Source organism: Sus scrofa, chromosome 5 (assembly GCF_054392235.1).
Source record: "Sus scrofa isolate SSC_HxYL_T2T_F1_AM1 chromosome 5, Sscrofa_HxYL_maternal_Yorkshire_Landrace_v2.0, whole genome shotgun sequence".
Classification (NCBI taxonomy): Eukaryota; Metazoa; Chordata; class Mammalia; order Artiodactyla; family Suidae; genus Sus; species Sus scrofa.
Genome location: NC_139387.1, coordinates 76,286,637 through 76,313,615, shown reverse-complemented (window position 1 = coordinate 76,313,615; position 26,979 = coordinate 76,286,637). Strand labels below are relative to the sequence as shown.

The following is a 26,979-nucleotide window of genomic DNA, read 5'->3' as shown; positions in this document are numbered from 1 at the left end:
AACCCACTGAGTGAGGCAAGTGATCGAACCTGCATCCTTGTGGATACTAGTCGGGTTCATTAACCACTGAGCCATGACGGGAACTCCCTCCTGCAAATCTTGGCAGGACTCCGTCCATTGGGGCGGGAGATTCATTATGCTCTTCCCAGAGCCAGGTCAGAAATGGAGGCAGGTGGGCCTTGTCCACTGGATCTGCTCCAGCAGCAAAGAATTCTCCATCTGGGCGGGACAGGGAAGCAGCGCCCCTGTCCTTGGAAGAGTGTGTCTCTGTGATGGCCACTGTGTGCTGAGCAGGCTGTGGACACACACGTTTCTGCTGACATGTAAGAAATATGCTCACTGCCACCCTGACCAGGGTGCACAGGGGAGCTGAGACATTAGGCCCTGTGCTCCAGAGCACGCGTCACTGCAGCTCTCAGGCCGGCTCACTTGTTGCCACACTGCTCAGCACCATGGACCATGGACCACCTGCATTTCATCCACAGCGTTAACAGATGCTGGGTGTCTTTCCAGGAAGACCCTCAGCGGCATCACTGCTCACTGTTATAATCCACCAAAGGCCTCGTCTTCCAACTTGCAGAACTCCTCAGAAGAGTGGGAAGACCTCTCAAGGTTTCTGAATCACATTGTTAATGTCCTGTTGTGTGTGCGTTTTAATTTCGTGTTTGCGCCTTGAGCAGTTATCAGAAAGGGAAGCGGTCGGTGGATGTGGACGTGTGCAACCCATGTCTGGAACCAGGGAAGAAGGTCCCACCTTCTGCCAACACCTTTCCCACCTACCTGCTCCTGCTCCCAGATTCCCAGCCAGAGCCCAGGAGCTAAGGAGCAGGAACACACAGAATCCCGCTGGTCGGGAGTGTCAACACAATGGGTGTGACCAACGCTCACACACAAGGCCATGAGGCAGGATACAGTACACGAGCATCCTTGCACCATCTGGGTCTCCATAAGGACACAGGGATGGCCACCCTGCTTCCCCATCAGCCTTCAGAGCCCCAGCGGGCCTGTCTTCTCTCTCTTGGCTTCCTGCCTGTCCCTGCCTGACCCCATGCAGCAAGTGGGGGTCAGTTTAAGCTGCTTGGCCCCTTGGCCAGAAACGCTCCTCCTCAAACACACCAAATACAAGGGAAGGGTGCCCACAGGAGGAAAGCATGGTCAGAGTCACAGCACAGAGGGCTGAGCCGAAGAGCCATCAGAGCCCACACGCTGGGTCCCATGTCCCTGCACGCCCAAGCACCTAGGGGCCTGGGCCCAACCCCGGAGCTTCCAGAGCTGAAGATGGGCCCAAGTGCTCGCTTTTCTAGCAAGTAACCAGGTGATGTGGGTGCTGTGGGTCCAGGGCCCACACTGGAGAACCACCAGGCTTATCCGATGAGAGCCTGAATTTCCACGATTCATTGTCTTTCCCACACTTGCGAGTAAATATCATCCATCACCCTCGTTACCATCCCAGCAAAAGCCTATCCAACAACCTACCACGGGAAGCCCCAGCAGGAGGGACAGGACCCAGAGTCTGTAACTAATGCTATTCCGCCGAGTTCCTCCCAACTTCCCCGACCCACCCCTTCGCCCGTTCGCAGCTCCCCAGATCTCTGCATCTGATCTCCCTCCTGAGAGAAGCCTCTGGCTCTTCTCCCTGAGAAAGCACAGCGGTGTTTCTAGGTGGTGCCACAGAGACTGTCCCTTTTGAACCAGCCTAGAGCAGGAAGCCTGCGCCCCCCCACAACCCCCCAGCCGAGAAGGCTTTGCTTTGCTTCTCAGTGTGACTGGTTTCTAAGGCAGCGGATGCTCCCTGCCACAAGGCAGGCGTGGCTCTGCGCCCTCCCCCCCCACCCACCCCCGCCAGGTGGCGGCTCACTGTTTCGGGGCTTCTCCTCGTCCATGCCCTCATCCTCGTTCTCGGGGTCGATGTCTTCGGCCTGAGTGATCCAGTCCAGGTAGCCTTTCAGGTCCTCTTCCAGCTGCTGCTTCTCCCGCAGCTTCTGGAAGTCGCCCCGTGCCTTGGCCTTCTCCCTCTCTTTGGAAAACTCTCTGGGGACGGAGGGCGGAGCAGGCAGGCCGGGGAGAGAGGAGACAAGAGGGACAGGGCATTACAGCTTTGCACAGGAAGCCCGCCCCCCGCCCCACTGTGCACAGACACTCTCTACCCGCCCGGGGCTGATCTGCTCTCAGGAATGAGGAAAGGGTCTGGGAAGGGGGTCTTGTTGACTCAAGTATGGGGGAGACCAAACCCGCGTCCCTTCTGTCTGTGTCATGATCACCGGCCGTCCCTCCTGGCAAAGGTTCTCCAACGACCTGGAAACGCCTTCCCAACGGTGACCAGGTGAAGCCCCACCATGCCTCCAGGGACGAGGCTGGGGCTGAAGCCACCCCCTGCACTGGCTCTGCCAACCCTGGGTGGCTGGAGATAGGCCATTGGGTGCACGGCGGTTATTTACATGACAGGAGTCATCAGACACAAAGGCAAACCAGGGCTTTTTCCCCCTGAAGAGCCGAGTGTTAAATGTTTACAGGTACACCCCTAACCTAAGACCCAGGAGCCTGTGGCCTCCTCCAGCGCATTCTCCTTTCTCTCATTTCCAGGGTTCGTCCTGCCGGGTTAGCATGCCTGGAGCGGTTGCCTGTCTAGAGACGGTTCTTTCCCATAAGCCGGGAGACAAGGGAGGACTCCAAACACAGGAACATGTCCTGGGGGCTGCCCTTCAGGTTCAAAAGGAAATCCAATCAGCTTGGAGAAACACATAAAATCAAGATGATGTGAAAGTTAAATGATGTGTTCAGTCTACGGTAATAACGAGTAGAAATTGGAATTGGGTTGGGATTTGCAAGAAGAGGGCCTACTGAAAAATTTCTAAGAGTGGCTATTTCTTTCGTATTTTCTATGCATCTATCCTTATTTTCCCTCTGACTTTGAATTCATTTTCTGAGCACGAAGAGCCGGGTGGCCAAGAGGGAAACTGGGGCTGGTTCTCACTCTCAAAGCAAGTCTGTGCCTCCTCTTCCGAAATAGGGGCGTAGGAGCAGCCTGCCTCTGAGGTCCAGTCTGGGAAATGGGCCCTCAAGGAGAGTGAGTGTGTGTGTATGCATCTGTATGTGTGTGTGTGTGCATGAGTGTGTATGTGCACACATGTGAGTATATATGTGTGTGTATGTGAGTGAGTATGCATGTATGCACGTGCTGCACTGGGCATCTCGGTAGCTTCCTGGTCATGCCTCCTTCCCTCAGCAGAATCAAAGCCCTGTTAGGGCAGGAGGCTGGAGTCCACCCTGAGGGACTTCTTGCTCAGCCGGATGCTCCCCTTGGAAGAGAGACACACCCACAAGCCGGAGTCTATGTGGTCCTGGGGTGGCTGGGCCCCCGTGTCCCCTGTCCAGGGTCTGCACTTGCTGCAGCCATTTCGGGAACGAAGATCTTAGCGGCCACCCTGTACGGTGAGGGGTGGGGTCGGGAGGGGTCCAGGGGACGTTGTCATCGGGAGAAGTGGGCCCTGAGCCACGAGGTCTCAGCTGCCTCCATGGTACTCTGGCTGGGAAGGAATTTCCTTCTTCACTTTGACTGAATCCAATTCTAATCGGATGGAACCTGTTCTTTCCTGGGCTTCCTGCCGGCGGGCTGTGCCTTCTCCTCCTGCCCAGGAAAAGGGCCAGGCTGATTGCTGACCCAGCCTTGCCTCCTGCAGTCGGGGAGGGCCTCCGTATCCGCCACTCCTCCCGGGCTGTGGGCAAGTCCGCTGGAGCCGGTCACTTCACAGCACAGTTCCCTGGCAAATCGGCCCAGCCTGCAGCTCGAGGCCCCTCTCAACTGTCCCACCCATGCCCACTCAACAACCTCCGATCCTTGTGCTGAGGGTCTGGATTGTAAGATGGACCAGTAGCTCAGAGTTCACTTTGGCCCTTTGGGGATATTTTGTAGAGGTCAAGTTCTAGTTAGAAAACACCCACCCATCTTTCTCCTGAGTCGGGGTTAGACTGGAGTGGGGAGAGTGGACCCAGCTGTGCATTACAGCAACAGCCCCTCAGAATGGAAGCTCACCTCCCTACCTCGTGGCCTCCGGGCGTCCAGAATGAACATCCGAGGAGGAAAGGAAATGGTTTCCTTGGGGAGGGTGCGTGGAGAAGCAGCACCCCAGTCCCCACAGAGAGCAGGGCACAGCCAGGCTCTGACTAGATGGAGATGAGCAGGGTTCTGTCCCCAGACTCCACCTGGCAGGGGACCTGGGGGTGGAGGCACCTGGCTCTCTTCAACTTCTCGCCTGGATGCCAGTCATGCACTTGCTCAGGGGACAAAGCAAGTGGCAACACACGGCCCTAAACTGACAACCACCTGGGCCCAAGGACCAAGCTGGCTGCATGGTCAGTCACAGTGGGACGTGTCCAAAGGCAGGAGCACGTACGTGCCAGCCACGGCCAAAGGGACAAACGTGGGAGAGTCAGGGTGTGGGTTCCTGCCTGTGGAAGGTCAGTCAGCACGAACACCAGGGCTCTGGGCCCTGAGATGACAAGTGCAGCCCACCCACGTCACCTACTGACTCCATGTCTGCTAATCTGCCTCCTCGCCAAGACCTATCAGTGACCCCCGGCAACGCCAGGGGCCTTTGCAGTCACTGTGGACACACAGAGTGGGGGGACGGGTGTCACGTCCTGCCCTCCTCAGCATAGCCCATACTCTAAATAAGAGCCTTTGAACTGTCCACTTGGAGCCGCAGCGTCCGCATCTGGTGCTTTCATGGGTGATTTTTTTGATGAAAATGCTGTGCCGTCTGTGGCCCTGAGCGCTGGAGCTGGGAAGTGCCTCATGGAGGAAGCACGCATATCAGGCGAGCTCTGTCTGGGCCTGACTTATGAACTGTTGGCTAAGAGCGAGGTGCAGAAAAAGCAACACTGTGCATTGAACCCAGTGACTTCAGACAAAAGCACACATGCTGAAAGTTGTGTTGACAGCAACAATGTGGTGGCCAGGGGCTCCCGGGAAACTGACCCCGTTTTGCCCTGAGCAGAGGTCTGCTGTTCATGAATTCATTGATGCTGGGGACTTCATGCAACAGCCCTGCCCGGAGTCATGGGCATCAGCCGCATTTGCCAACCTCCTCTGCTCCAGCCACGAGGCAGTGTCCAGGCACGTCTGCTTCCTCTGGGCCTGGATATAGCATCTTAATAGTAACCTGTGGTCAGGGTGCTTTCAGGCTGTAAAATGCTTGTCCCCAGGTCCCAGGCCCCGACTCCCAGGAGAACAAGAGCTGGGTGCCCACCATCTAAGAGACCCCGGGCCCCTTGGCACCTGAAGACACATGTCCTCTCTGTTTGCAACCACTGACCACCGAAGAGTCCAGGGACTTTCACCCGACTGCAGCTTCAAGTGCAGTTTCCAGCATCTCAAGATCACTGTCACTGTAGTTCTAATGGGTGGGAGGCTGAGATTTCTGGAAGGAAGGTCATATAACCTGGTTCTTGAATGATTGTTACCCATCCTGAGACTTCTGAGGACCAACAGATAATGAACGTGGAACCATTAAAAAAAAAAAAATCCACGAGACGTCCATTAACCCCAATCCACACGGTCTTGTCGGGAACAGAGACATGTGACGAGTCCAGACATGGCCCAACCCTCCGATGACCAGAATCTCTGGATCCTGCCTTGAAAAAGGAAGCTTTGCAGAGGGCCGCTCTTCTGTCCCCATGAGCGGAGGCGCCAAGCTAGCTGGGCATCCTTGGTAACTGAGGGTGGCGTTGATGAGGAGAGTTACCGTGCTGGCTCTTAACTGGGGGATGAAGGGTGTTAGCTCCCAGCTGGTGGAGCATGGCGGACCGGAGATGAGGCTGCAGATTCACATCGTGTGGGGTTAACCCCATCCACCAGGTCCCACCTGTGAGAACTGCGCTCGTTTCCGCACCTAAACCTCACTTCTCTGTGGGGTGGAGATGCGCTTACATCAGCTCCCAGTATTGTCGTGGGCAGGAAGTGAGTGAATCTGCTGCAAGCTCCCAGCCTGGACCCTGACGTCGAGATCCTTACAGCTGGTGCTGTCACCCAGAGGGAATCTCCGGATATTTCTAGATGCTTCAAAAGGCTGGCCGATGCCTAGTGGGCGGCCATCCTGACTGATCAGGAGGTGGTCGTGGGCATGCATGCTCAGCCAGTACGACCCTACCTCCAGGGGTCCTCACCTCGTGCCAGCCCTCTGGACAGGCCAGGAGAGGCCCCCTTAGCCCTGCAAGGGGAGGGGCTCTGTGTCCAGGCAGAGGGTGAACCAGGGCCCAGGAAGCTTTGGGAGACGCGCTATGGGAGGCACGGGGCAGCAAGCAGATGTAGGGAGGTGTCCGCGGGGATAAGGGAGGGCTGAGTGGGGTCCCCAGTGGACCAGGCTTTTGGAATCCTGTGGGTCAGGCAGCCCACACACATGCTCTTGCTCAGATTTGAGAAGGGCCAGGACAGGGCCTTCAAGACCACGCTCCTGCCCCTCCACAGTCTGACTCCGTCTGCCCCGGGAGGAGGGCTCCTCTCATGAAGAGACCACTGGGCAGACACCTGCTGGGGGGCTTCGTGGTCCAGGCCTCACTCTCCACCTGAGCTTCGGGAGGAGTTCACTTGCTCAGATGGCTCCTAATCTCTTGTCTCTGTCTTTTCAGATGTGTGGCCTGCGTTCAGAGGCCTTCTACACCCGGCTCGTGTAGAACAGGGTGATGAGCTTGGTTTTTCAGCGCTTTCCTAACCATTCACTGTACACACAGGGCATTTTCCTGTGTTGGAGACAAAAAATGAAAACCCTTCCACCTTCCAGGCAGCTGACCAGGACGTCTGCTGTCCCGTGTGTCATTGTCACCCTGATGGGAGGCGCTAGTTCCTGTGTGGCTGCTCGCAGCGAAGTCCTCTGGTGTGATGGACCCTCTGACAGCCCCCACCCCACTGGGAAGGGGTGAGGATGGAGTGGACTCTGTCCCTCCCCATGCCCAGGGCTGACCTCGATGCTCCTGTGGCAAGAGGGGGTGGGTGGGAGCAGTCTTCCTCCTCTGCCTACTTCCCCCGACATTCCTGTTCCCGGAGACCAAGAAAAGGCTACGAAGCAGCGGCCCCTCCCCCACGTGGCAAAGGCAGAGAGTGTCACCAGGAGCCTTCAGGTGATGGCCTTGGCGTGGCCAGTGAGGAAGACAGAGGGCCCAGGAGACGTCCAGCAGGGCCATGGGGCAGGGGTGGCTGTCCAGAGGTGTCCCGGCCACTTTTCTAACTTCATCTGAGCAAAGGCCAAAATCAGGTGGCCTGGTACTTGGAGTCACCCAGACAGAATGAGAGGATAGCGTATTCTGTCCCTCTGCCCTCCGATGACCAATGGCTTTAAACCGCTGAGTGCCCTTCCTTTCAGAGAAGGTCTGCAGATATGGACACTCAGTCTGCAGCCAGGGTCAGAGAATTTGAATTGTGTCTGTTTGGCTTGTTTGCATTTTAGCTCCATTCTTCGAACTCTAGCCCGGCCAGCACTGAGGCTTCACTGCCAGCTTGCCCTGGACTGTGGTCGGCCAGGCTGCCATGTGGATTGAAGCCCACGGCCCATGGAGCTTCCTCTAGTTCCTCTGCCAGGCCCACCCCAGAAAGGGGCTCCACTGCTCCGAAGGTTCAGGGAGAAGCGTCCTGCCCACCTAGACAGCCAGGGCGACGGGGCTGGCAGGAGACAGGGGCCCAAACCAATGGGCTCATCCTGGAGCGTCTGACCTGTGCCCAGCCAGGCCAAGGACATTCACTTCAAGGCTCCTGGGGCGGCCCCATGTCCCAGGTTCATCAGAGTCAGAAAAAGAATAAAGCCAGGAAGAGCAGAAAGAGTAAATGAGATAAATGGAAAAATCAAGACCTTTTTCCTCGGTCCTGCTTACCCGCTAAGGACACCGAGAACCAAGTTAAGTACAAAAAATGACCCTATGATGATTAGTGTAACAAAATAGATCCAGGGCCAGTCCCTTCCCACGGCATCATTGACCTGGAAGAACGGAACCACAGTTAGTGGGGCTCGGTCAGCGCCCAGCACGGCCCCGTCCCCCTGGCCCCGGACACCGACCAGGCAGCGCCGGGACGGGGGTCCTCCGGGTTGTCAGAGGCCAAACGGCCTGCCCAGCCAGGGATCAGAATTTGCGGCTTGATGGAGACTTTTTCTGTTTTTCCTGGAACCTGGGGCCTCGCTCAGCTGCGTCGTAAAGAGGACACAGAAACGGTCAGCTTACCCGCTCAACACACCAAGAACCAGATTTAGAACGAAAAAGGATCCAAAGATGACCAGACTGACAAAGTACACCCAGGGTAACTCGTAGCCCATGGCGTCCTGCATCTGGAAAGACAGTTAGGGGAGAGAGAGAGAGAGAGAAGCAGAGTGCGTCAAAGCGAGGAGGCAGGGAGGCTGGGAGCAGAGGCCGGGGTCCACGGTCACCAGCACCGTCTCCACTCAGACACCCTGTGACCTTGACCTGAGCTGGGAGGACCCGGGTGGCTCTCCCTCTGGGGGATCTCGCCTGGCTGTCCCTGTTGTTTTGTTTCTGGAACAGTGTTTTCCACTCCCTTGCCTAACTAAGCTGGGTCACCTCAAGAAGTGATTTCTTCGCACGAGATGGTTTTCGCTCAGTTGGGTTTATGTGGCTGATAAGTCTTCCACTGTGCCCAGCCCCGCAGCCTCAGCTCTGGTGGACGAGCTGTAGCCTTGGCACCTGCAGGGACATGTGGGGAGGGGACTTCCTGGCGGGGGGGACACCCAGGTCCCAAATTTAGGCGTGGACAGCACTGCGTCATCAGCACCATAGGCCACACTTGGGCTGATATGTTCAAGGAACGGTTCCTGTGCCTGTAATTCACCAGGTAATGGGTACGCTGAGAAGGTCACACCCTCCCAACTTTCCCAATTCCCTGAGCCACAAGCTCCCAGAATGCCCCACATTGGTGCTCCCAAAGCGTGGCCTGCAGACCACAGCCTCAGCCCAGGAACTAGTGTGAAACCGCACACCCTTGGCCCACAGGCCCTGTGGGTGAGCTGACAGAGCTGAAGTTTGAGGACTGCTGGGTTACGTCACCCTCTCCAGGGCCCAGCCTCCGAGGCACTGGCTGGCAGGTGCTGTGAGTCCCTGCACACCTCTGCGTGCTGGGCCTCCGTGTGTGGATCGCTGTGCAGAGTGGTCCCCCAAGTGGAGCTAGGGACCCACATCAGATCACGAGGGGCTTCCGGGCCGACCCCAAGACTCTGCGAGCTTCAGAGTGACTCCAGGGCAAGCTGAGGTTGGGGGCCCTCTGTCAGGGTCTCACAGAGCAGAGGTGTGCTGGGACAGCACCCCACTGCCCCCAGGGCCTCTCAGGCCCCCGGGAAACATCCTCGCGCCCAGGCCTGCGGGATGGCTGTGTGTTCTTTGAGAAGAACTGACCGGTTTGAGGTGTCACCTCCCATGGCCTTCCTAAATCTATTTGTACTTCTCTGCACGGATGAGGAACATGCCCGACGTGCAGCCGTGCAGAGCACACAGCTGTGGCCTGGCCTCGGCCGCTGTTGGAGGAAGAGGGCTCCCCACACACCCTTCCCCAGGTCACAATTCACTCTGCGTATGCGAGTGTGTGGCACAGCCTGCTGCCATGCCATCCGCTCTGCTCTTCCCACGCACCGACCACTTTCCCACGGTCTAACTCACTATTGTCCCCTGCTGGTCCTCTGTGCTAGGAGGCCAGCTGCATGAGGACCCACGTCCCCAAGTGCCCAGAACAGTGCCTCGTACAGGGTAGGGCCATCCTTGCTGAACTGCCCCCTGAGCAGGGTGGACAGGGATGAGGACAGAGGGCTGGTGCCCCAGCAGCCTTCCTGGGTCAGACCTCACCCTGCTGGTTCCTTAGGCCCTACGTCTGTGAATGTTTAAGGTCAAGGAAAATGCCATCCTCCAGGCCACATATCTTTGACTCAAGGAATTCACTGGCCTCAGAAGCTTCCTGGGGCCCAGTTAGTCTGGGTGTCCATTCCTTCCAGCCACAGGCAAGGAGAGTGACATCCAGCATCATCAGGAGTTTCCGACCCATAGAGACCCCCTAGCCAGTCTCACAGTAACCCTGTGACCCCTAAATAACCTCATGATCCATACGTAAGCTTGTGATCCCTAGGTAGCATGATGACCTGAATGTAACCTTATGATCCCTAGGTAACCTCGTGACCCACAGATGCCTCATGAAGGGCCAGGGTGGCATCCAGGGATGCATGGCCTCCCCCTGACCCTCTTCTACCTGCTGGTCTCATCCCAGGCTGCGGGCTGGCTCTTGGAGGGTCAACATGGGGGGGGGGTCACAGGTGTGCGTGGGAGGTGGCTGGACAGGTGAGGGGTCCTGGGGGCCCCCACAGCCCTGAGCAGCACGAGGGGACCCAGTCTGGTCTGGCTGGCTCTAGCCTCCTGTTTCTCTCTTGCTTTGCCACATGCTCTAGATGGCCCAGGGGGACCGCACGAGGTGCAGGTGGCTCTGAAATAGGGCAGTGTGGGAGTGGAGATTGACGGCTTAAATCAGCTGGAGAAGAGCTGTTGAGAAGAAAAGAGTAAATAGAGCCATATTTTAAAAAATGGCCCAGATTGCTGACACCCTGACTTAGAGATGAAGAAGGATAGGCCTCCTCAAAGCACTGAAGCCAGACATTTCCTGGCCGCCTGGCAAGGCACCTGAAGAGGCTCTGGCATTGCCACCTACAGCCCCCGGGCCTCCGGGCAGGGACCAGGCTTTGCTCAAACACACACCTTGCTCTTCCCCCACATATAATTCCTGGAGGGAACCACAGCCTTGAACCTTCAAATGCAAACAACACGTCTTCCCCCAAACAAAGCGCTGGAGGGACATCAATTCCAGCCCTATTTCCTTGGGCCACTCTGCAGCCCAGCCCATTCCGAGAGCTTTCCAGGCCAGCACGTTCCCCTCAAAGGTCCAGCACAGGTGCTGTGGATCCTAAGGACTGAGCAGCTCAAGGGGCAGGAGGTGTGAGCCTGTAAAAAGTCACAGCATGTTACAGGGACTGTCATCTGAGGGCGGGTCTGCTCTGGCTGAAAGCCAGTGCCCAGGGAGATGGCCAAACAAGCTCAGGAGTGCCGAGACCTTTGGCCCCTGCCACCTTGCTGCAGGACATGGGGTCCGGCCGCAGTCACTGGGGTGGCCGGGGTGTTTCTTGGATCTGTTAGGAACCCAAAGCACTGTCCTCTCCAGGTTCCAAATGTCATAAAGCTGGCTTTTCCTTCTCTCCTGCTCCACATCCAGCTCAGGGCCAGCGAAAGCCCACCCCCTCCAGGAAGCTCTCCTGCTCTCATTGAGCCCAGCCTGTGTGGGAGCCACCTTCTTCTGTGTCCCCGTCTCTCTAGTTAGACCCAAACTCCTTGAGTGTGGGCCTGGGGACACAGTAAACACTCACTAAATGTTTGTTAAATTGAATTACTGAGTAATAAGGACTCATCTAATGCCAGCGAAATGAATAAAACAAAACCTAATAAGTAAATAAATAATAGCTCTGAGAGATGTGAATTCTCCTTCTTAATATGTTTATAAATCAAGGGCTTATTGTTTAGGTAACAAATTCTCCGTTTAAAGCAGCATGGGTGCTAAGTGTTAACGCTCTAACCGAGGCAGATTCAAGGTTAAGGGCCAGAGGGTGCTGTGGAAACCTGATCCCCATAAGGACCCCCTTCCGAGGGGAAGATGTGGCCCCCCACCTTCCACAGAAATCGCCTCCTGGACGGGCTTTGCCCACCCAGGGGCATCTAAGCAGCACCACGTGGATGCGTGCGTTAGACTCTGAGGGAGCCTAACCCCAGCTGGGGTGGGAGGAACCCCTGGGAGCTGTGCAGACATAGACTCTGGGGCCTGACCTTGAGCTTGCCGTCCCACAGCCCCTCCCCATCAGAAAGCTACATGTCTTAGGCCACAGCACGCTGAGATCTGAGAGTCTGAATCTGGAGGCAGAACCTAGCAGCAAGAAGGAGGAGTCCGCAGGGGAGAGAGGCAGAGGCAGAGGGAGGAGAAAGGGAGAGACGTCCGGGAAGGGTCTGAACGAGAGGAACTGTCTGAAGCAGGCGCCCTGGGCTTGGAGCCCCTTCCCTCATGAACACCCATGAGGGGACTTCATTTTGGTTCCAGGGGTGTGTGTGTGTAGGTGTGCACGCAGGCATATATGTGCACACACATGCACACACAGAGGCATGGCCTTCGAGAAGGGGTGCTAAGAACATCAGGGCGAGGCTGGGCTGCCAGCCCGGGGCTGCCCCTCACCTCTGATGCTCTCCATTCCTGCCTGAGCCCATCACCTCCCTGCCAACCCACCCCCACCCCCGGGGGTGGGGGGAAAGCACAACACAGCTGCTGAAAATTGGCGGTTGCCATGTGTGCTCCTTGCCCCCACTCTGGCTGTCATGGCGACAGCGCTTCCCTTGGGCACATCTGGCTGGGGAGGGGGTGTACCAATGGCTGAGCTGACGGGGGAAAGGGTAGGAAGGGGCCATCAGCAAAGCAAACCACACCTACTCCCCAGCCCACACCCACCCTGATGCCACGGGAGGCATTTCCAAAGCAACTCAAGGTGGGTCTGAAGCTCATGGGCTGAGGCCCCAAAGCCCAGTCCCACACAACCACATCTTCCATGGCCCCTCTGCAGAGGGCACTTCTGTTCTGGGCTGGCCAGAGGGACTGGCCAAGGTGGAAGGACCAGTGAGGGCCACTTTTGATTTCGATCTGCTTCGCTGAATGAAATTAAGTTTGCCTAGATGCAGTCAGCTCAACTCTCTTTATCGCACAAATTATTCAAAACCAAGTTCTTATTGAGTAGAAGCATGGGAGGGAGAGAGGGGTGACCTCTGCGGTTTGGGGGTAAGTGTTACAACACGGCTGCTCTGCAGGGCAGGGCTGTAGCAGCAACACCACTGCTCAGTTCCCTGTACTGAGCTGGGTGTTGTCTGAACACTCAGGACCCAGGGCACCCAGCAAGCAAGGACAGCTTGATACCATTTGCAGGTACAAGGCACTTGGGCAAGTTTCAGCTGGTCCTTGGCAGAGAGGGATGCATGTCATGGCAATACTGGGCCGACTCTAACCCGAGAACTGAGGGAAAGGGACTTTTGAGTTGCTGGGAAACAATTTAGAAGGACAATGCCCAGAATTCATAGAACAACTCAGAGGCATTCCAGAATGTCTCCCCTGGTCTGGGAAGGTCCATGCCTGCCCTGGCACTGGCTCCTCTGTCTGGCAGCTGGGCCCCTGGGGAGCCATCTGCACCCCTGTCCACCCTGAGCAGGCTCTGGGATGGTTCTCAGGATGGCTAAATCCATTCGGCTATTAGCAAAACACTGGGCGTGATGGTATTTTCAAGGCTGGCAATAAGCATCTTTTCTACTCAGATGCTGAAGCACAGCACAGGGCTCTCTGGCAAGTCATTTCTCACGCTGAAGTACGAGATACGACAAAAAATTACACTTTCTGGAGTTTTTACAAATAATGGACCCGAGTCTGCCAGAATGGAGACAGATCAAATATGGTGTGTTTGCTCGTGGGACAGGCTTATGAAAAGCTGGCACCCCAACAGCTCAAGTGCTGGCAAAGTAGTGTCAGCTGCTGGATGATAAGAGGGGCATCTTTAAGGTAAGAGGAGATTTATTGTTCATTGGCTGGCACCCAAGAAGTGGCATTTTTGAACGAGCATCATACAACCAAAGGAGTGTTTTGTCAGCAGTGAAAATGATGGCTGTGCATTTGTTAGATGGACTATTCTGCTATAACGAGGTAAGACTAACATGAGATATAAAAACACAATAGCCTGCCATGATGCCAACACAGCTCAATCCAAATGGCTTCCTCTTAGAAGACCACGCCTGCCTTTTCTTTTTAGCCCTAGAAATTAAATATTGTGCCCTCCAGCTGTCTTCTGGGGGCAGAGGCAGGACATGGATGGGAAGGAGCCCTAAAGCGACATGGAGAACCATCGGGTCTGGAAGGGCCTGTCCCTCCCGGGACGGGGGCTGTGTGCCAGCAATTCTTTCTATGGAGAACAAAGAAGGCCCTTCTCCTGGACTGATGGTTACAGAGGGACTCATCAGGGTGCAAGCCTCATACTTTGTTTCTCAGGCAGACCTGGAAGAAGCCGATGGCCTCCATCAGCCATGCCACCCCATGCCCTGGGGGGGACGGGCAGACGGGTGTCCAGGGACAGCCGGCAGCCTCCCGCCTCCGCCCGACCCGAGCCACGTACCCAGTAGAGCACGTCGGTCCAGCCCTCCATGGTGATGCACTGGAACACGGTCAGCATGGCGAAGGCAAAGTTGTCGAAGTTGGTGATGCCGTGCTTGGGCCCGTCCCAGCCTGGCTTGCACACTGTGCCATTCTGGCACTGCCGCCCGTGGCCCGTCTCCAGAGCACAGGGGGAGGGGTCGTCTTCTGCTGGAACATCTCAAATGGCCGGGGTGGGGAAAGAGAAGGAAGCAGAGGGCGGGGAGAAGGACGGGCAGAGAAAGGAGAGAGAAGTTAGGGAGAAAAGTGACCGGAGAGGCTGGTGAGACGGCGGACGACCACAGTGACAATGCAGAACAGGCTCACACCAATGCTCCAAACACGAAGCAAACAAGACAAGGCACTAGGTATTCATGGTGGGCTGCCATTGATGGAGCTCAGTGCTTTCAACTGATGGTTGGGAAACACTTTTAACCTTGGCCATGGACCTCAAAGACAGGAGAGCCTGGCCAATGGCCACGGAGCAGATAACTGAGGCAACCACTCTGGCGGCAAAGTTCCCGCTGCAGAGTCTGCATCCAGCCCGGACACGAACGCCACGGTTGTGTTCGGTGCATGCCGCATGGAGCCTTGCAGATGCCCCGGGCTTGCCAGCCACGGCACCTCTCAGAGGAGAAGAGCCTTCTTGACTTCCGATCAGGACAGAGTGGCCATGGGTGTCGGGGAGGGCGCTCCCCAGGTATGGAGTATTCTTGGCTTTTTCAGGATACAGAGTAACAACATCTACCGTGACGGCAGGCAGCGCCTGGGCTGTGCCACACACCAGGAGAGCTGCCAGGGAATTGGCGAGTTAAGATGTTTTTTGTGTGGAGATCACTGGGAAATTGAAATGAGACTTGCCTAACTAAACATGTCCATTTTGGTAAAATCCTGAGAGAGTCTCCATCCCAACTATGGGAGGTAACAACGTGGAATTTGCAGAAATTTGTGAAATTAAGGACACAGTCTCATGCATGCAGAAAGAAACAGTAGTCAGAGAATAGATCTTATTCCTAACAAACACACGGCAGCCCCTGGCAGCAGTGAAGCTGTGTCCCCAGAGAGGCCACCCATGTCCTCTCTGGTTTCAGAGCAATCAGGTGTCAACGACCTCTGCAAGGGAGATGGTTCATTGGTGGCTGTTTTCTCAGTTGGGACTGGAGCTGGTCACTCCCCAGAGGAAGGCAGCAGAGAAATACGAACGTTTAACTAAGAGGTAACTCTCAGAGGCCTGGAATTGAACCCTGTGGTTGGAGACATGCTAACTGGTGTGCTGTGTCTTTTTCCCTTTCTCGCTCTTTCCCACAGCCTCACTGATACAAAACCTACATGCTTTACAAGTCATCAGCGAACACAGACAGCTCAGTTATGTTCTGTAAACTTCTAGAGTTGTGAAGCTATCACCATGACCCACTTGGAAACGCTTCTATCATCCCAGGTTGCCGAGGCCCTGTCTGCATCAGCCCCCACTCCCCCCAGCCCTGCCTTCCGAGGGGTTTCACACCCTAGGTGACCATCCTCCTGCAGCAGCGTGGTGCTCGGAGGTTCAGAGGAGTCTGTTCCTTTCTGCGGCCACATATTCACTGTGCGCTTATCCGGTCACCTGCTGATGGGCAGCAGGTCGATTCCAGGCTGGGGTCCCCGTGAGCAGTGGGGCTTCCGGCTGGGTCCAGGCCTGCGCAGTGACCGAGGAGACCCCCCCAGGCCCTGCAGCACATGGGAAGGATGATGTCTGCACTGTTTCCCGCTCCAGGCTCTGGCCCCCAGGAGGCCTCCATTCCTGTACCTGAATTCCAGTCACCGTTTTTTTTTGTGATAATTTTGAAATCACTGGCGATTTGGATGTGAGATTAAATAATGGGAGGCGACAAAAGGATAGAAACTGAAAAGCGAATCTCAAACCTAAGGAATGCATACAAGCGTGGATATCGAGCGCCTGAAAATTGAGAGGAGGTGGACTGGAAACGCAAGAAGCAAACAGATCGTAAATTCTGTGCTGTACTCCCCCACCTGGGGATGGCATTCTAGAATGATGGGTTCAGTCACTGCGACCAACGTGCTGGGATGATGAAAGATAAGGCAAAAGGAGAGAGTGAACAAAACAGAGGGAAGCATACATTTCCTTTTCTCCGGTCTTGCTTTCTGGGGCAATACAGATGCTGCTAATCTCTGCACTGTGACTGCTAATCTGACAGCTTTCACAGCATTCTCCATTCCTAAAAACAGGGAGACGCTGGAAAAGGTGGAGGTTGCCAAAGTGAGCTCTGAGTGTCCTCACAGAAGGAAAACGTATTTGGGGGTTTTACAAAGGTATCTGTTGAAAAGAAAATGGCATCCAGCTGAACGTGAATTTTTTTTTTTTCTTTTCTTTATGGCTGCACCCGCGGCATATGAAAGTTCCCAGGCTAGGGGTCAAATTGGAGCTGTAGCTGCTGGTCTATGACATAGCCATAGTAACGCCAGATCCTTAATCCACTGAGCAAAGCCAGTGACTGAACCTGCATCCTCACAGAGATAGCATCCGGTTCTCAACCCACTGAGCCACAAGGGGAACTCCCAGGAGACGTGATCTCATTAATAAAGGAGAAAAGATGAGATTCAGAAGGATGCTCTAAGGGCTCAAGTGCTACTCTGCTAGTTTAAATCTGTCTCCAACAATTTTAAAAGATTTGGGAACAATTAAGGAGCAATAATGATCCGGTAAAAATAGGTGTCTATAAAAAGCACTAAAGGGGACACTTGCAAAATGTGAACACACGCAAGTTCACAGGTCCTGGCAACATGCACTCAACGGCGAGGGAAAATGAGCTGGAAGGTGAAAATGTGTTGGTTTCTCCTTCAGAGCCATGAAGACCCGGGGAGGAAAGTGGGAGCGGGAGGTGGGCTCTCTGTTTTAAAACAGAAGTGAAGAGAGGTAGTTGTTCCAGAAAGTCCAAATCCAGTGTGTGGTAAAATTACAGAGGCACAGATCAGGAGAGGTTATGGAAGTGCAGTTCATTCCAACAAGGACACAGAATCTGGGAGCACGCCAGTTAGGGGTTCCAAGAAGAAATCGCCAAAGACAAAACCAATTACTTTTTTTAGGACCCAACCTTAAGGAGTGAATAGAATGAAAGTGATTTCATTTCTGGGCTTCGGCCAACCAATTCTATGCCAGTCTCGGGGGTAATTACTGTGCCTGGGCGAGCTATCCAGTGGCCTGGCTCAGAGCACCACCAAACAGATGGGCCAAGCAGAAACAAAGAGCACGGACATATGGCGCTGTATCTGTTGAGGAACAAGGCAGGCGCCTCGCAGATGCCTTGGGGATGGAGGAAATCGCCTCTTCTGAGACCACGTCCTCAGGGGCCGGAAGGGGAAGCCCGGAGGCAGAACAACGGTTCAGGGCAGCTCTAGAGCTTTCTTGCACGGATTTGATAAGAAGCATGGCTCAAATCCAGTGTATTCTAAAATCTACAAGTACACAAAATAAGTGCAAAGTGTAAAAATTATTGTTATTATTTGCTTTTTAGGGCTGCACCCCGTGGCATATGGGGGTTCCCAGGCTAGGGGTTGAATGGGAGCTACAGCTGCTGGCCTACACCACAGCCACAGCAGTGTCAGATCCAAGCTGTGTCTGTGACCTACACCACAGCTCACGGCAATGCCAGATCCTTAACCCACTGAGTGAGGCCATGGATTGAACCCACGACCTCCTGGTTCCTAGTCGATTTTGTTTCCGCTGTGTCACGACAGGAACTCCAAGAGTGTTAAAATTATTTGATGTGCATTCCATTAAAAAAAAATCAAGAGTAGGACACACAAGCTTGTTTGCATAGTCTAAGTCTGCAGAAAAATATAGTGATTCACTCCAAAGTCTAAAGTTAAGAAAAAAAAATGACCCCACCCATTCCGAAGGTGATGCAACCGTCTCCCAAATGGGCGGGGACTGGGTTTGAGGATCGTGGGTTCCTGGTCACTCCCTGGCTGTGCCAAGTGCTCCCAGATGCCTGCACAGGACTCTCTTCTTCAGCATTAGGCACAGGGCTAGAAGGGGCCCACAGCAGCGGGGTCATGTTCCATTGGGAGTGATGAGAGGGTCCCTGGACCATCATCAGATGCAGGTGCAGGTGCGCGGTGGTCAGTGAGCTCTGAGTGCAGGGTGCAGGCAGGAGAGGCTGCTGCTGCCAGTGTCCTGGCCCCACCTGGCAGGAAGGCTGGCTCCACGCACTGCGAGGTCACCTTCCCGGCGGGGCTCTTCTTGGGGGCACGTCCCTGGTGTCTGTTTTTGGATACTCCTGCTCTCTGGGCCGGCGGCCCTTCCGTGATGGGGGCCAACTTCTCTTCTGAACTCAGTGGGGGAAGGTAACCCATCACGTAAATAACCGGGGGTATTTTCTGGGAGGAAGCAGGTGGTGTTTACATACTTTCCTGGTCATGTTTACTTTTGGGGTGGACAGCAGCATGGCCCTAGGTTGGCCACCCCATTTGGCTGGGGCAGTTCTGGTCAGTTTCCTAACAGCAGGGAGGCCACTGCAGGTTCGAGCAGACTGGTTCCCTGGGCTGCCCTGTCCGGCTCCAGCACAGAGGCTCCCATCGCCCTGTCCATCACACCCACCCTTTTCTTGCCCTTCGAGACCACTGATGGTCTGACCTCAAAGTCAGAGATCTCCAGGATGTGGGGCTGTGCTGGCACAGGCCCCCATGGGATCTGGCTGTTGGTGAAACCCATTCCTGCCCTTTTCCCTGTTGGGTGGCAGAAACCAGGGGGCCATGGATGAGAGCTACACAGTTACCCAGAGCTGCTGAACTGATGGGGACTTTGCACTGCCACACGCCCACCTGCCTGAGATGTTTGGGTCAACAGGTCATTGATCAATTCCTTTTTTTTTTTTTTTGTCTTTTCTAGGGCCGTACCCACAGCATATGGAGGTTCCTAGGCTAGGGGTCCGATGAGAGCCGTAGTTGCCAGGCTACACCAGAGCCACAGCAACATCAGATCTGAGCCACATCTGTGACCTACACCACAGCTCATGGCAACGCTGGATCCTTAACCCACTGAGCGAGGCCAGGGATCTAACCTCCAACTTCATGGTTCCTGGTCAGATTCGTTAACCACTGCACCATAACGGGAACTCCTTTTGTCTTTTTTTGTTGTTGTTGATCATTTCAATACATTGTCATCAACTTCAGACATTCTCCAGTCGGCTCTTTAGCAGGTTTGAGAATGAGCTCTAAGGAAGCCACATAATTAACATAAATATATTGTTTCAGGGCAGCTACAGCTTGAGGTGAACAAAAGGAAGGATTTGAATTACAGGACAGAATATTACTCATTGCATTATTGGGTATTTAAGCAAGAATGGAAATCTCAGAATTTTAACTAAAGTCAAGACCTAATTCCTTCAATTTTAAAGAGCTGTTTTTTTTTTTAATGTGACAGTTTATTTTATATAATTATGATCCAAGTAATTTGGAAAGTCTCTCCACAGTGGAAAAAATGGTCTCCTCTTAGACTGCATTAAAAAAGTAAAAACAAGTGTGAGTCTGTGACTACAGGTTTAGAGTATGGGCTTTTTTGTTTTGACTGTGGCCATGTGCAAAGGCCCAGACAATCCACCCCATCAAACCAGATCACACCGGTTGGGTGTGAAGCGGAATAATCCACTTAAATCCTTCTAGTCTGATGCTTCCCGCCTCAGCATCCCCACCCCCACCAGAGCAGGGGGTCAAATTTAACTCACTGCCTGGGCTGAGTGGGAGCAAGGAGCAGTGGACACGGAGGAAAATAAGGGCCCATCAATGCTTCAGACAGATGTACCCCTTTTTCCACCAAGATGCCGAAAACTAAGATGAAAGATTTGTGTGTGTGTGTGAAAAAAAGTCACATAAATTTAACACTGCTAACCCCTTTGGGGTTATTTTTTCAACAACATTTTTGCATTAAATTACGTGATATGCCTGCTTAACAGCCCTGTCAATGTCTGTCTAAATGCCTTTTAAAAGGTCAAGCTGAGAGTTTAGTGACTTAGGATAGCATTTGTCCCACACCCCACAAGCCCACACTCCAGTCCTGCCAGGCAGGCCCAGTGAGCAACACTGAGTTTGCAGAAAGAGCTCAGACAGAGGGATCTCAGGTAGGACAGGGCTGGGGATGTCCCAAGGGACAGCCACACCTCCCGGAGGTCTGCCCGCCCCCAGAAGGGGGGCCTCCAACAGGAAGTAGAAACCGGGCAGATGGAGCAGTCCTGTCACCCCAGAAGGTGAGAAGGACCCAGGTTGTGACGGGAGAGTCCACCGGCCGAGGGCAGAGGCCCCCCAGAGGGGACTTGTGATGACAAGCCACTCGGGGGACGAGGGCAGAGACACAGCCTCCAGGTTAGTTCTGATTCTTTGAAACCATTCGCCTCCTTTAAAGAGTGCTCAGCAGTGCCGGACAGAGCGTGCATTTAGCTATTTTAACAGAGATTCACTTTTCGTAAAAAACAAACATTAGAAATGAGAGAGAAAAGTACAGTCCCCACCTCTCTCTGGGCAGTGGGACCAGGGGCAGGGCCCTTCCTCCCCAGCTCATGGGAGGGGGTAGGGCCATTGCGTGGATGGTCCCAGCCAGGCCCCTCCTTACCTGGGACGCCCTCCTGGTTGTAGCAGGTCTTGTGCATCTTCCCCATGAAGAGCTCCAGGCCGATGATGGCGTAGATGATGATGACAAAGAGCACGAGCAGGGCGATGTGCAGCAGGGGGACCATGGCCTTGATAATGGAGTTCAGGACCACCTGGAGGCCTGAAAGACAAAGCCCCGCCGTCCGCACACCGCCCTCTGGAGCCGCGCGTCTGCTCTGCTGGCAGCTGTCTCTCCGAGTCTTAAGTGAGGAACGAGAGGCCCCAGGCTATGGAGTCAGAGGGATGCGGGGGCGGGGAGTCGGGGGGGGGGCGGGGGGAGCTGCGATCTACATCCAGGGGGCCTGACTCCCAGCTCCCTGGGAGCCACAGGCACACAGAAGGACGTTGGATACAGGCTGTTCTGTCCAGAACTGTGGGATTTCGAATCCCCCATCCAGAGACCACCTAGCATCTTCTAGGAGCAGTGCTCAGCACAGTGAGAGCCCCTAGACCAGAGGCAGTCATGGGGGCTTCCTTATTACCCAAGGAGGGAGTCACTGGAGCCCATGCTGACTGTCAGCCGAAAGCAGGGCTTAGCCCGGTTGTGCGACGTCCAGAAGTGGGAGTTGCCTTTGCTGAAACTGACTCCCCTTGGGATACCTCTGGGTGATGGCCTGCCTGGGTGACGGCCTCCATTCAAAAACCCCACTGAACCGTGCATTTAAAAATGGCTGAACAGGAAACTGTGCTTTGCATAAAATACCACAATAACTTTTTTTTTTTTAATGTATCCAGATCCCTTCGGGGGAAAAAGTAAATAAAAATGTTCTTTAGCAATGGGCCTTGTCGGAGCACCCCAGGGGTCTGCAGGCTTGCACTGTTATCTACAGAGACTCGGCCCCCTTACTTAAAAGCTAAACCATGAATAACACCCCAGAATGTCCATTGTTTAAAGGAGATGTCACATCTGCTCATCTGTAAATGGCAGAGGGGTCATGCCAGCAAGGCCCCCGGAGCTCCCCCAGGCTCCAGAAAACCTTCCACCAACAGGGGTGCACTGTCTCCATGTTCCAGGGCAGAAGTGTGGGAGGCCAGGCTGCCCTCCTCACTTCCAGGCCGGTTGTGCAGAGGACACCCCCCCCACCAGGGGGCTGCCTCAGGCACGCGGACAGCAGGACCCACACTCTGAGTCCCAGCCCATGGGCACTTTTGGGGTCTCTGACTCATCCCCAGCACGGGCATCTTTCCACCTCTCCATGCTCAGCCACAGCGCTGGGCACTGCTGGAAGAAGGCTGGGCACCCCTCCCAGCCCTGGAGTGGTTGCGGGGCTTCGTCATCTGGAGGGGTGTCCACTCGTCTAAATGGGAGAACTCCCCAGCTACTAAGCCGAGCTGGGGAAGGGGGAAACACGAGGAAAGCTGGAATAATTTTACCTGCAAATCCATGGGAGGGATTTGTGCCTCCCATTAGAACAAGATGCTTTTGGATCCAAATGATTCCATTAATTAGCAAGTTGTATACACACCGTTAAAGCATATGGAGCCCAGGAGGACTGTGACCGCTGGGCGGCAGGTCACCTTCGGGGTTGTCTGCTGGCAGGAGTGCCCTGATGCTGCTCCCAGGGGTGGGGTGGGCACGGAGGTCCCTTCATCCCACCACCCAGGCCAGAAGGGGCTCTGCTCCCAGGTGTCACACGGCATGAGAACAGGGGTGGTGGGGGGAACAAATGGGGGGGCACGGATGGGGCTGGGGCACGGGATGCAGCAGCCCTTCCTGCCCTTCTAGGCCCTGGGAGGTCCACCCACCTCCTCCCAGCCCCTCACTCCCTGGACTAAATGCACATGCTTCTCCCATCAGCCAGTGCTACTCTCTCGGCTGGAACGCTTTTCCGTAACCACCTCCTCCTTCTCCCTCCGCTCTCTGCCGAGGCATCCCCCTCTTCTGGGCAGCCTTCCCCGAGCTCCCAAACCAGAGACGTCTCCTTTCTTCTATGTCTTCTTGGAACCACTTCCTGGGTTACCTGTTCATTAAGAGGTTTTTGAGCATTTACACCCGTCTCTCGTGTTGGGCCGTTCTGGGAAGCTGGAACTGGGCTCTTTTGGCCGTCTTATCACGAGGTCTGATCCTGATCACAGTCTAGCACACTAGAGCTCTGGGCTTTGTGGCCCCACGGCCTGGCTGGCAGGCAGCTTTGCAGATGGACAGGTGAGCTTCTGGGGCCCACAGGCCCAGTGGACACTTCGCAGGCTGCAAAGGGCCCAAAGGACGTGAAAGCAGCCGTCAGGGTGTCAAAATTCCCCCTCGATGTGTCCCCTCCCATCCCTGTCCCCACCCTGAGCACCAAGACCAGCCCCTGTTCTCCAGGATCCTCCCTCCAACGCTTTCCTCCTGCCAGCTTGATTTCGCAGTGCTTTAGACAAGTAGAAATAACTTTATTGTATAGATAATACACACTCATTATAGGGCAATAATAGAGAAATTGGAAATCAGGGAAGCAGGAAGAAGGAAGAACCCATTCATGTCCCACTACCCAGAGGGAGCCGCTGACAGTCTGTACTTTGGATGCGGGTCCCTGGTGTTGGTCACTGGATGAGCTGTCTCCCTGCCATCGATCGGTTCTGCCTAGTCTTCCTGCTGTGGTTGGACGTCTCTTCCCAAACCACAAGTTGGAATGTGTCACCTCCCTGACAAGCCCTCCAGTGACATCCTGTCACCTGCCTCCGTCCAGTCCTCTGACTGCAGCTCACACCTCACACTCTGGCCACAACCATGCCCTGAGCTTCTGCAGCCACAGGCCTCCCAGTCTCAGCACGTGCTATTCTCGCACTGGGCGCTGGGCCCTGCCCGACTGAGCGCCCTGGAGCCTCATGTCCTTTCATCTCTGTTGCTCGGCACAGAGGAGGGATCCAGCACCCAGGCTGCCTTCAGAAGACAGAAGCCACGCCACTCAAGGGTCTTCAGAAGAAAGAGGTGTATCATCAGGGAGGGAGCAGTCCTGGAGCAGGAAAAGCATAGGCACGGAGGAGCTGTCGACAACCCCCCACCTCCAACCCACTGCTTTGAAGAGGAGGAGGTGGTGGAGGTCATTGTAACCACAGGAATGGAACCAGGACTGTCCAGAAAGATTTAGGTTCAACACCAATAGAAACTGTCCAAGAAACAGACCTAAGATGGAGCAGGAGGCTCTAAGAGGTAGTGAGCTCCCTGTTCTCAGAGGTATGCAAGCACTGACCGAAGAGGCTTTGGGGAGACATGCCTGGTGAGGACTTGGCCAGTGGAGGAAGGACAGCCCTGGGGCCCTGAAACCCGCAGCCCTCTTTAACATTTTATGGACTTATCGGGGGTGAGGCAATAGTTCCGTTTCCTCCTGGCATGACCTAGTGAAGTAGGTATGTCATTAACTGTATGTGTAGGGAAGAGCGAGTTCTGGAGGGGTTGATGGCCTGTCTGCGGTGTCCCAGCTGGTGAGGGGTGGCGTGCGGTTCGGTGCCAAGTGGCCTGACTCCACGTCCCAGGGCCTGAGGACGGTGCTAAGTGCCTCCTGCACCCCCAGTGGAGGTTCTCAGCCTCCCCAATCTGTCTGACCCACCACACCTGCCAGAAGGCAGAGGTCTCACCCTGCTCCTGGGGGGCTCAGCTGCCCCCAGGCCCCTCTAGTCAGGTTTCGAGCTCCTGGCACTGTTCTCACAGCTGGCCGGGCAGTCACAGCCAGAGCCCATCTCTCAAACCCAGTGCACATTATCGGCTATCGAGGCCTCAGGGCAGGCACACAGCTGTCCTGAAAGAGCCCCTTCTGCTCAATCCCAGCTCGGAAATACGGCGGCCTCTCTCCATCAAGTGCTCTCCTGGGGTGGGCCGTGTGGGGCCGCCGAGCAGATGCCAGGCCCTCTGCAGGGTCCCCGACAGGCCTGGGGCTGCAGCTGCTGGAAGGTGCACGTGTTCCTCGCCGTAAGTCAGGACGTGAGAGCTGACAACAGAGGCTTGTTCAAGGGGCCACGGGACAGGGAGCTGGCCGTGAGAACCACCCTGGAAGACGCGGGGCGCTGAACATATAGTCTGGAAATCTAGTCTTGCGCCTGTGGTTCGTGGAGGACGGTGCTAAGAAGACCCCCAGGGGGCCTGGCTCTGGGAAGCGGATTCCTCGGCAGCGGCGGCTGGGATTAGGATAGAAAGCCCTGAGCTGACTGCCGTGGCCTCTCCTTCCCTTCATGTTGCTGTGAGGCACGGACCACAGTCCGGATTCCTGCCGGGGTCCGATGTGGGAATTCCAGGTCACGCCAGCCTCAGAATCAGGCTGCTTTCCCCTGATCACGGGAAGCAGAGCTGGCTTCTTCCCTCAGCAGGGTGTTGAGTGAGAACTTTGGCTCTGGCGGTGGGCGCACAGCTGGGGCACAGCGTGCCCTTCCATTCTGTCAAAGAGCCTCTTGCCAAGCCTGCTCCCAGGAGGCATCGTCCGTGTGTCTGTGGCAGAGCCAGGCTCCTGAATTCAACGTCTGTCGCCTGGTGTGAAGGGGGAGGGGGAGACCGCTGAAGACCCCAGATGGAAGCTCTTTGCGGACGTTCGCCTGACCTCACCATTCAGACTCCGCACTGACTCAGAGCTTCTTGGCTGGTGGGAACACAAACATCACGTCCCAACTTCAGACTCCGTGGTTCTGGCCAAGCATTAGCAAAGCAGCAGAAATGACCGGGAAGGCCCGATCACGACTCTACAGGAAGCCATGTTGATAACCACTGAACCGGCAGTCTGGGCTCAGCGTGGGGGTAGGTACAAGTTTCTCACAGGGGTGCGGGGCACAAAGCTGGCCAGAAAGGGAAGGGGACTCCAGGACCCCCTAAGTCAATGCTTCATTTTCACGCAAAGGATGTTTACTGATCCAGGTTCCATGGGCTGCCTGATGCTCCGAGGATGGAGTACGGTGGTCAGGAGGGACCTGGAGGCCTCGCCCTCACAGAGCTTGTAAAGGAAGCCAGACCTTAACCAAACAAGCATACAATTGATACATAATCACAACTGTTTCAGAGGACCAGGAGGGGTGTGGTGAAGGTCTCCTGAGTCAGGGATTGCCAAGGTGTCCTCAGGAGGAAGTCGTCCCTGTGAGCTGGAGGCTGAGCCCGTGATGGAGAGGACCCAGCCAGGTTCGCGGGCAGGTGGGTCTTGCAGGGGGGCCAGTGCGTCCGAGGATGAAAGCGGCCTGCACAACTGAGGGGCGGCCTGTGGCTCCCCCATCGCTCAGGCTCACGCCTTCCCTTAGCTCTGTTCTGCCTCCTGGGAGAACTTACTGGAAGATCTGGGAAGCCAGGTGCCTGCTTCTGTTTGACTTGTGAGGAGGGAGAAATCACTTTCAGAGGAAACAGTTTGGGCAGGACCTGAGAGAGGCTCTCGTCATCCGTAAGGTGGAGGTGGACACCCTGCTGCGCCGTCGAGGGCGCTGCCGCCTGGGAGGATGGGTGGGAAGAAGCCCCTGTAATCTCACGCCCAGAAATGCTTCTAAGACAGGGCGACCCCACGCCTGATGCAGCAGCGCCTTCACACAGAGCTCCCAGGTCTCCTGCTGATGGCCAGCGCGTCGGGGCGTCAGGGGGAAGACTGTCCCGGTGCAGGCCCCGGGCAGGGTCAGGGCGGCCCCGCTTGGGGCCACACCCCGGGTTTCAGAGAACAGACACTTCGGTCTAAGCTGCTGTCCTCTCCCTGCAGAATGCTGTTCACCCCAGAGCCCCGATGGGCTGAACGCTGGCTGACTGAGGGGCTGGCCATCAAGTGCCTTTGCTCTCAGGGGTGGGGAGGTGGACCACTGGCTGCAGAAGTGGGTGATGCTGGGCAAAGACCTGTGCCTCAAGGAGCGTTGGGGCATGGGGGAGGGAGGTGGCTCCCAGAGACGGGAGCTGGCGGTTGGGGGTGTCGGAGGGGGGGTGTCGGTGTGTGTGTGTGTGGGCGCATGTGTGTTTGTGTGTGTGAAGCTTCCTTCTGTCCCCTCTCTGGTCAGTCTTCCTTGCTTTGTGTGGCTCACCCTAAACACCCTCTTTCTCTCTAAACTTTCTCTTGGGAAATGCATTTCCAAAGGCTCGACAGTCGCCTCCATGAGGTGAGTCCAGTGGGCAATTACACATTCTTTGTCCTCCCTTCTCAGTTTAAGACATGACTCCAGAAGCCGACTAGACA

At 55.4% G+C, this 26,979-nt stretch overlaps 1 protein-coding gene across 50 annotated transcripts in view; it reads right to left on the bottom strand.

Annotated features, from left to right (window-relative positions):
* Positions 1-26,979, bottom strand: part of CACNA1C (calcium voltage-gated channel subunit alpha1 C) — a 438,324-nt gene that overhangs the window by 130,612 nt on the left and 280,733 nt on the right. For 13 of the 50 annotated variants that reach the window (XM_084957103.1, XM_084957108.1, XM_084957081.1 and 10 more), the window contains exons 6-9: positions 20,838-20,996; positions 14,217-14,401; positions 7,864-7,967; positions 1,859-2,031 (exon numbers count right to left, since the gene is read on the bottom strand). In XM_084957103.1, the coding sequence (XP_084813229.1) occupies positions 1,859-2,031; positions 7,864-7,967; positions 14,217-14,401; positions 20,838-20,996 (621 nt within the window). Of the gene's footprint in view, positions 1-1,858; positions 2,032-7,863; positions 7,968-8,208; positions 8,313-14,216; positions 14,414-20,837; positions 20,997-26,979 lie in introns of all 50 variants that reach the window. The other 37 variants (XM_084957092.1, XM_021092981.2, XM_084957090.1 and 34 more) reach the window with 5 other exon arrangements.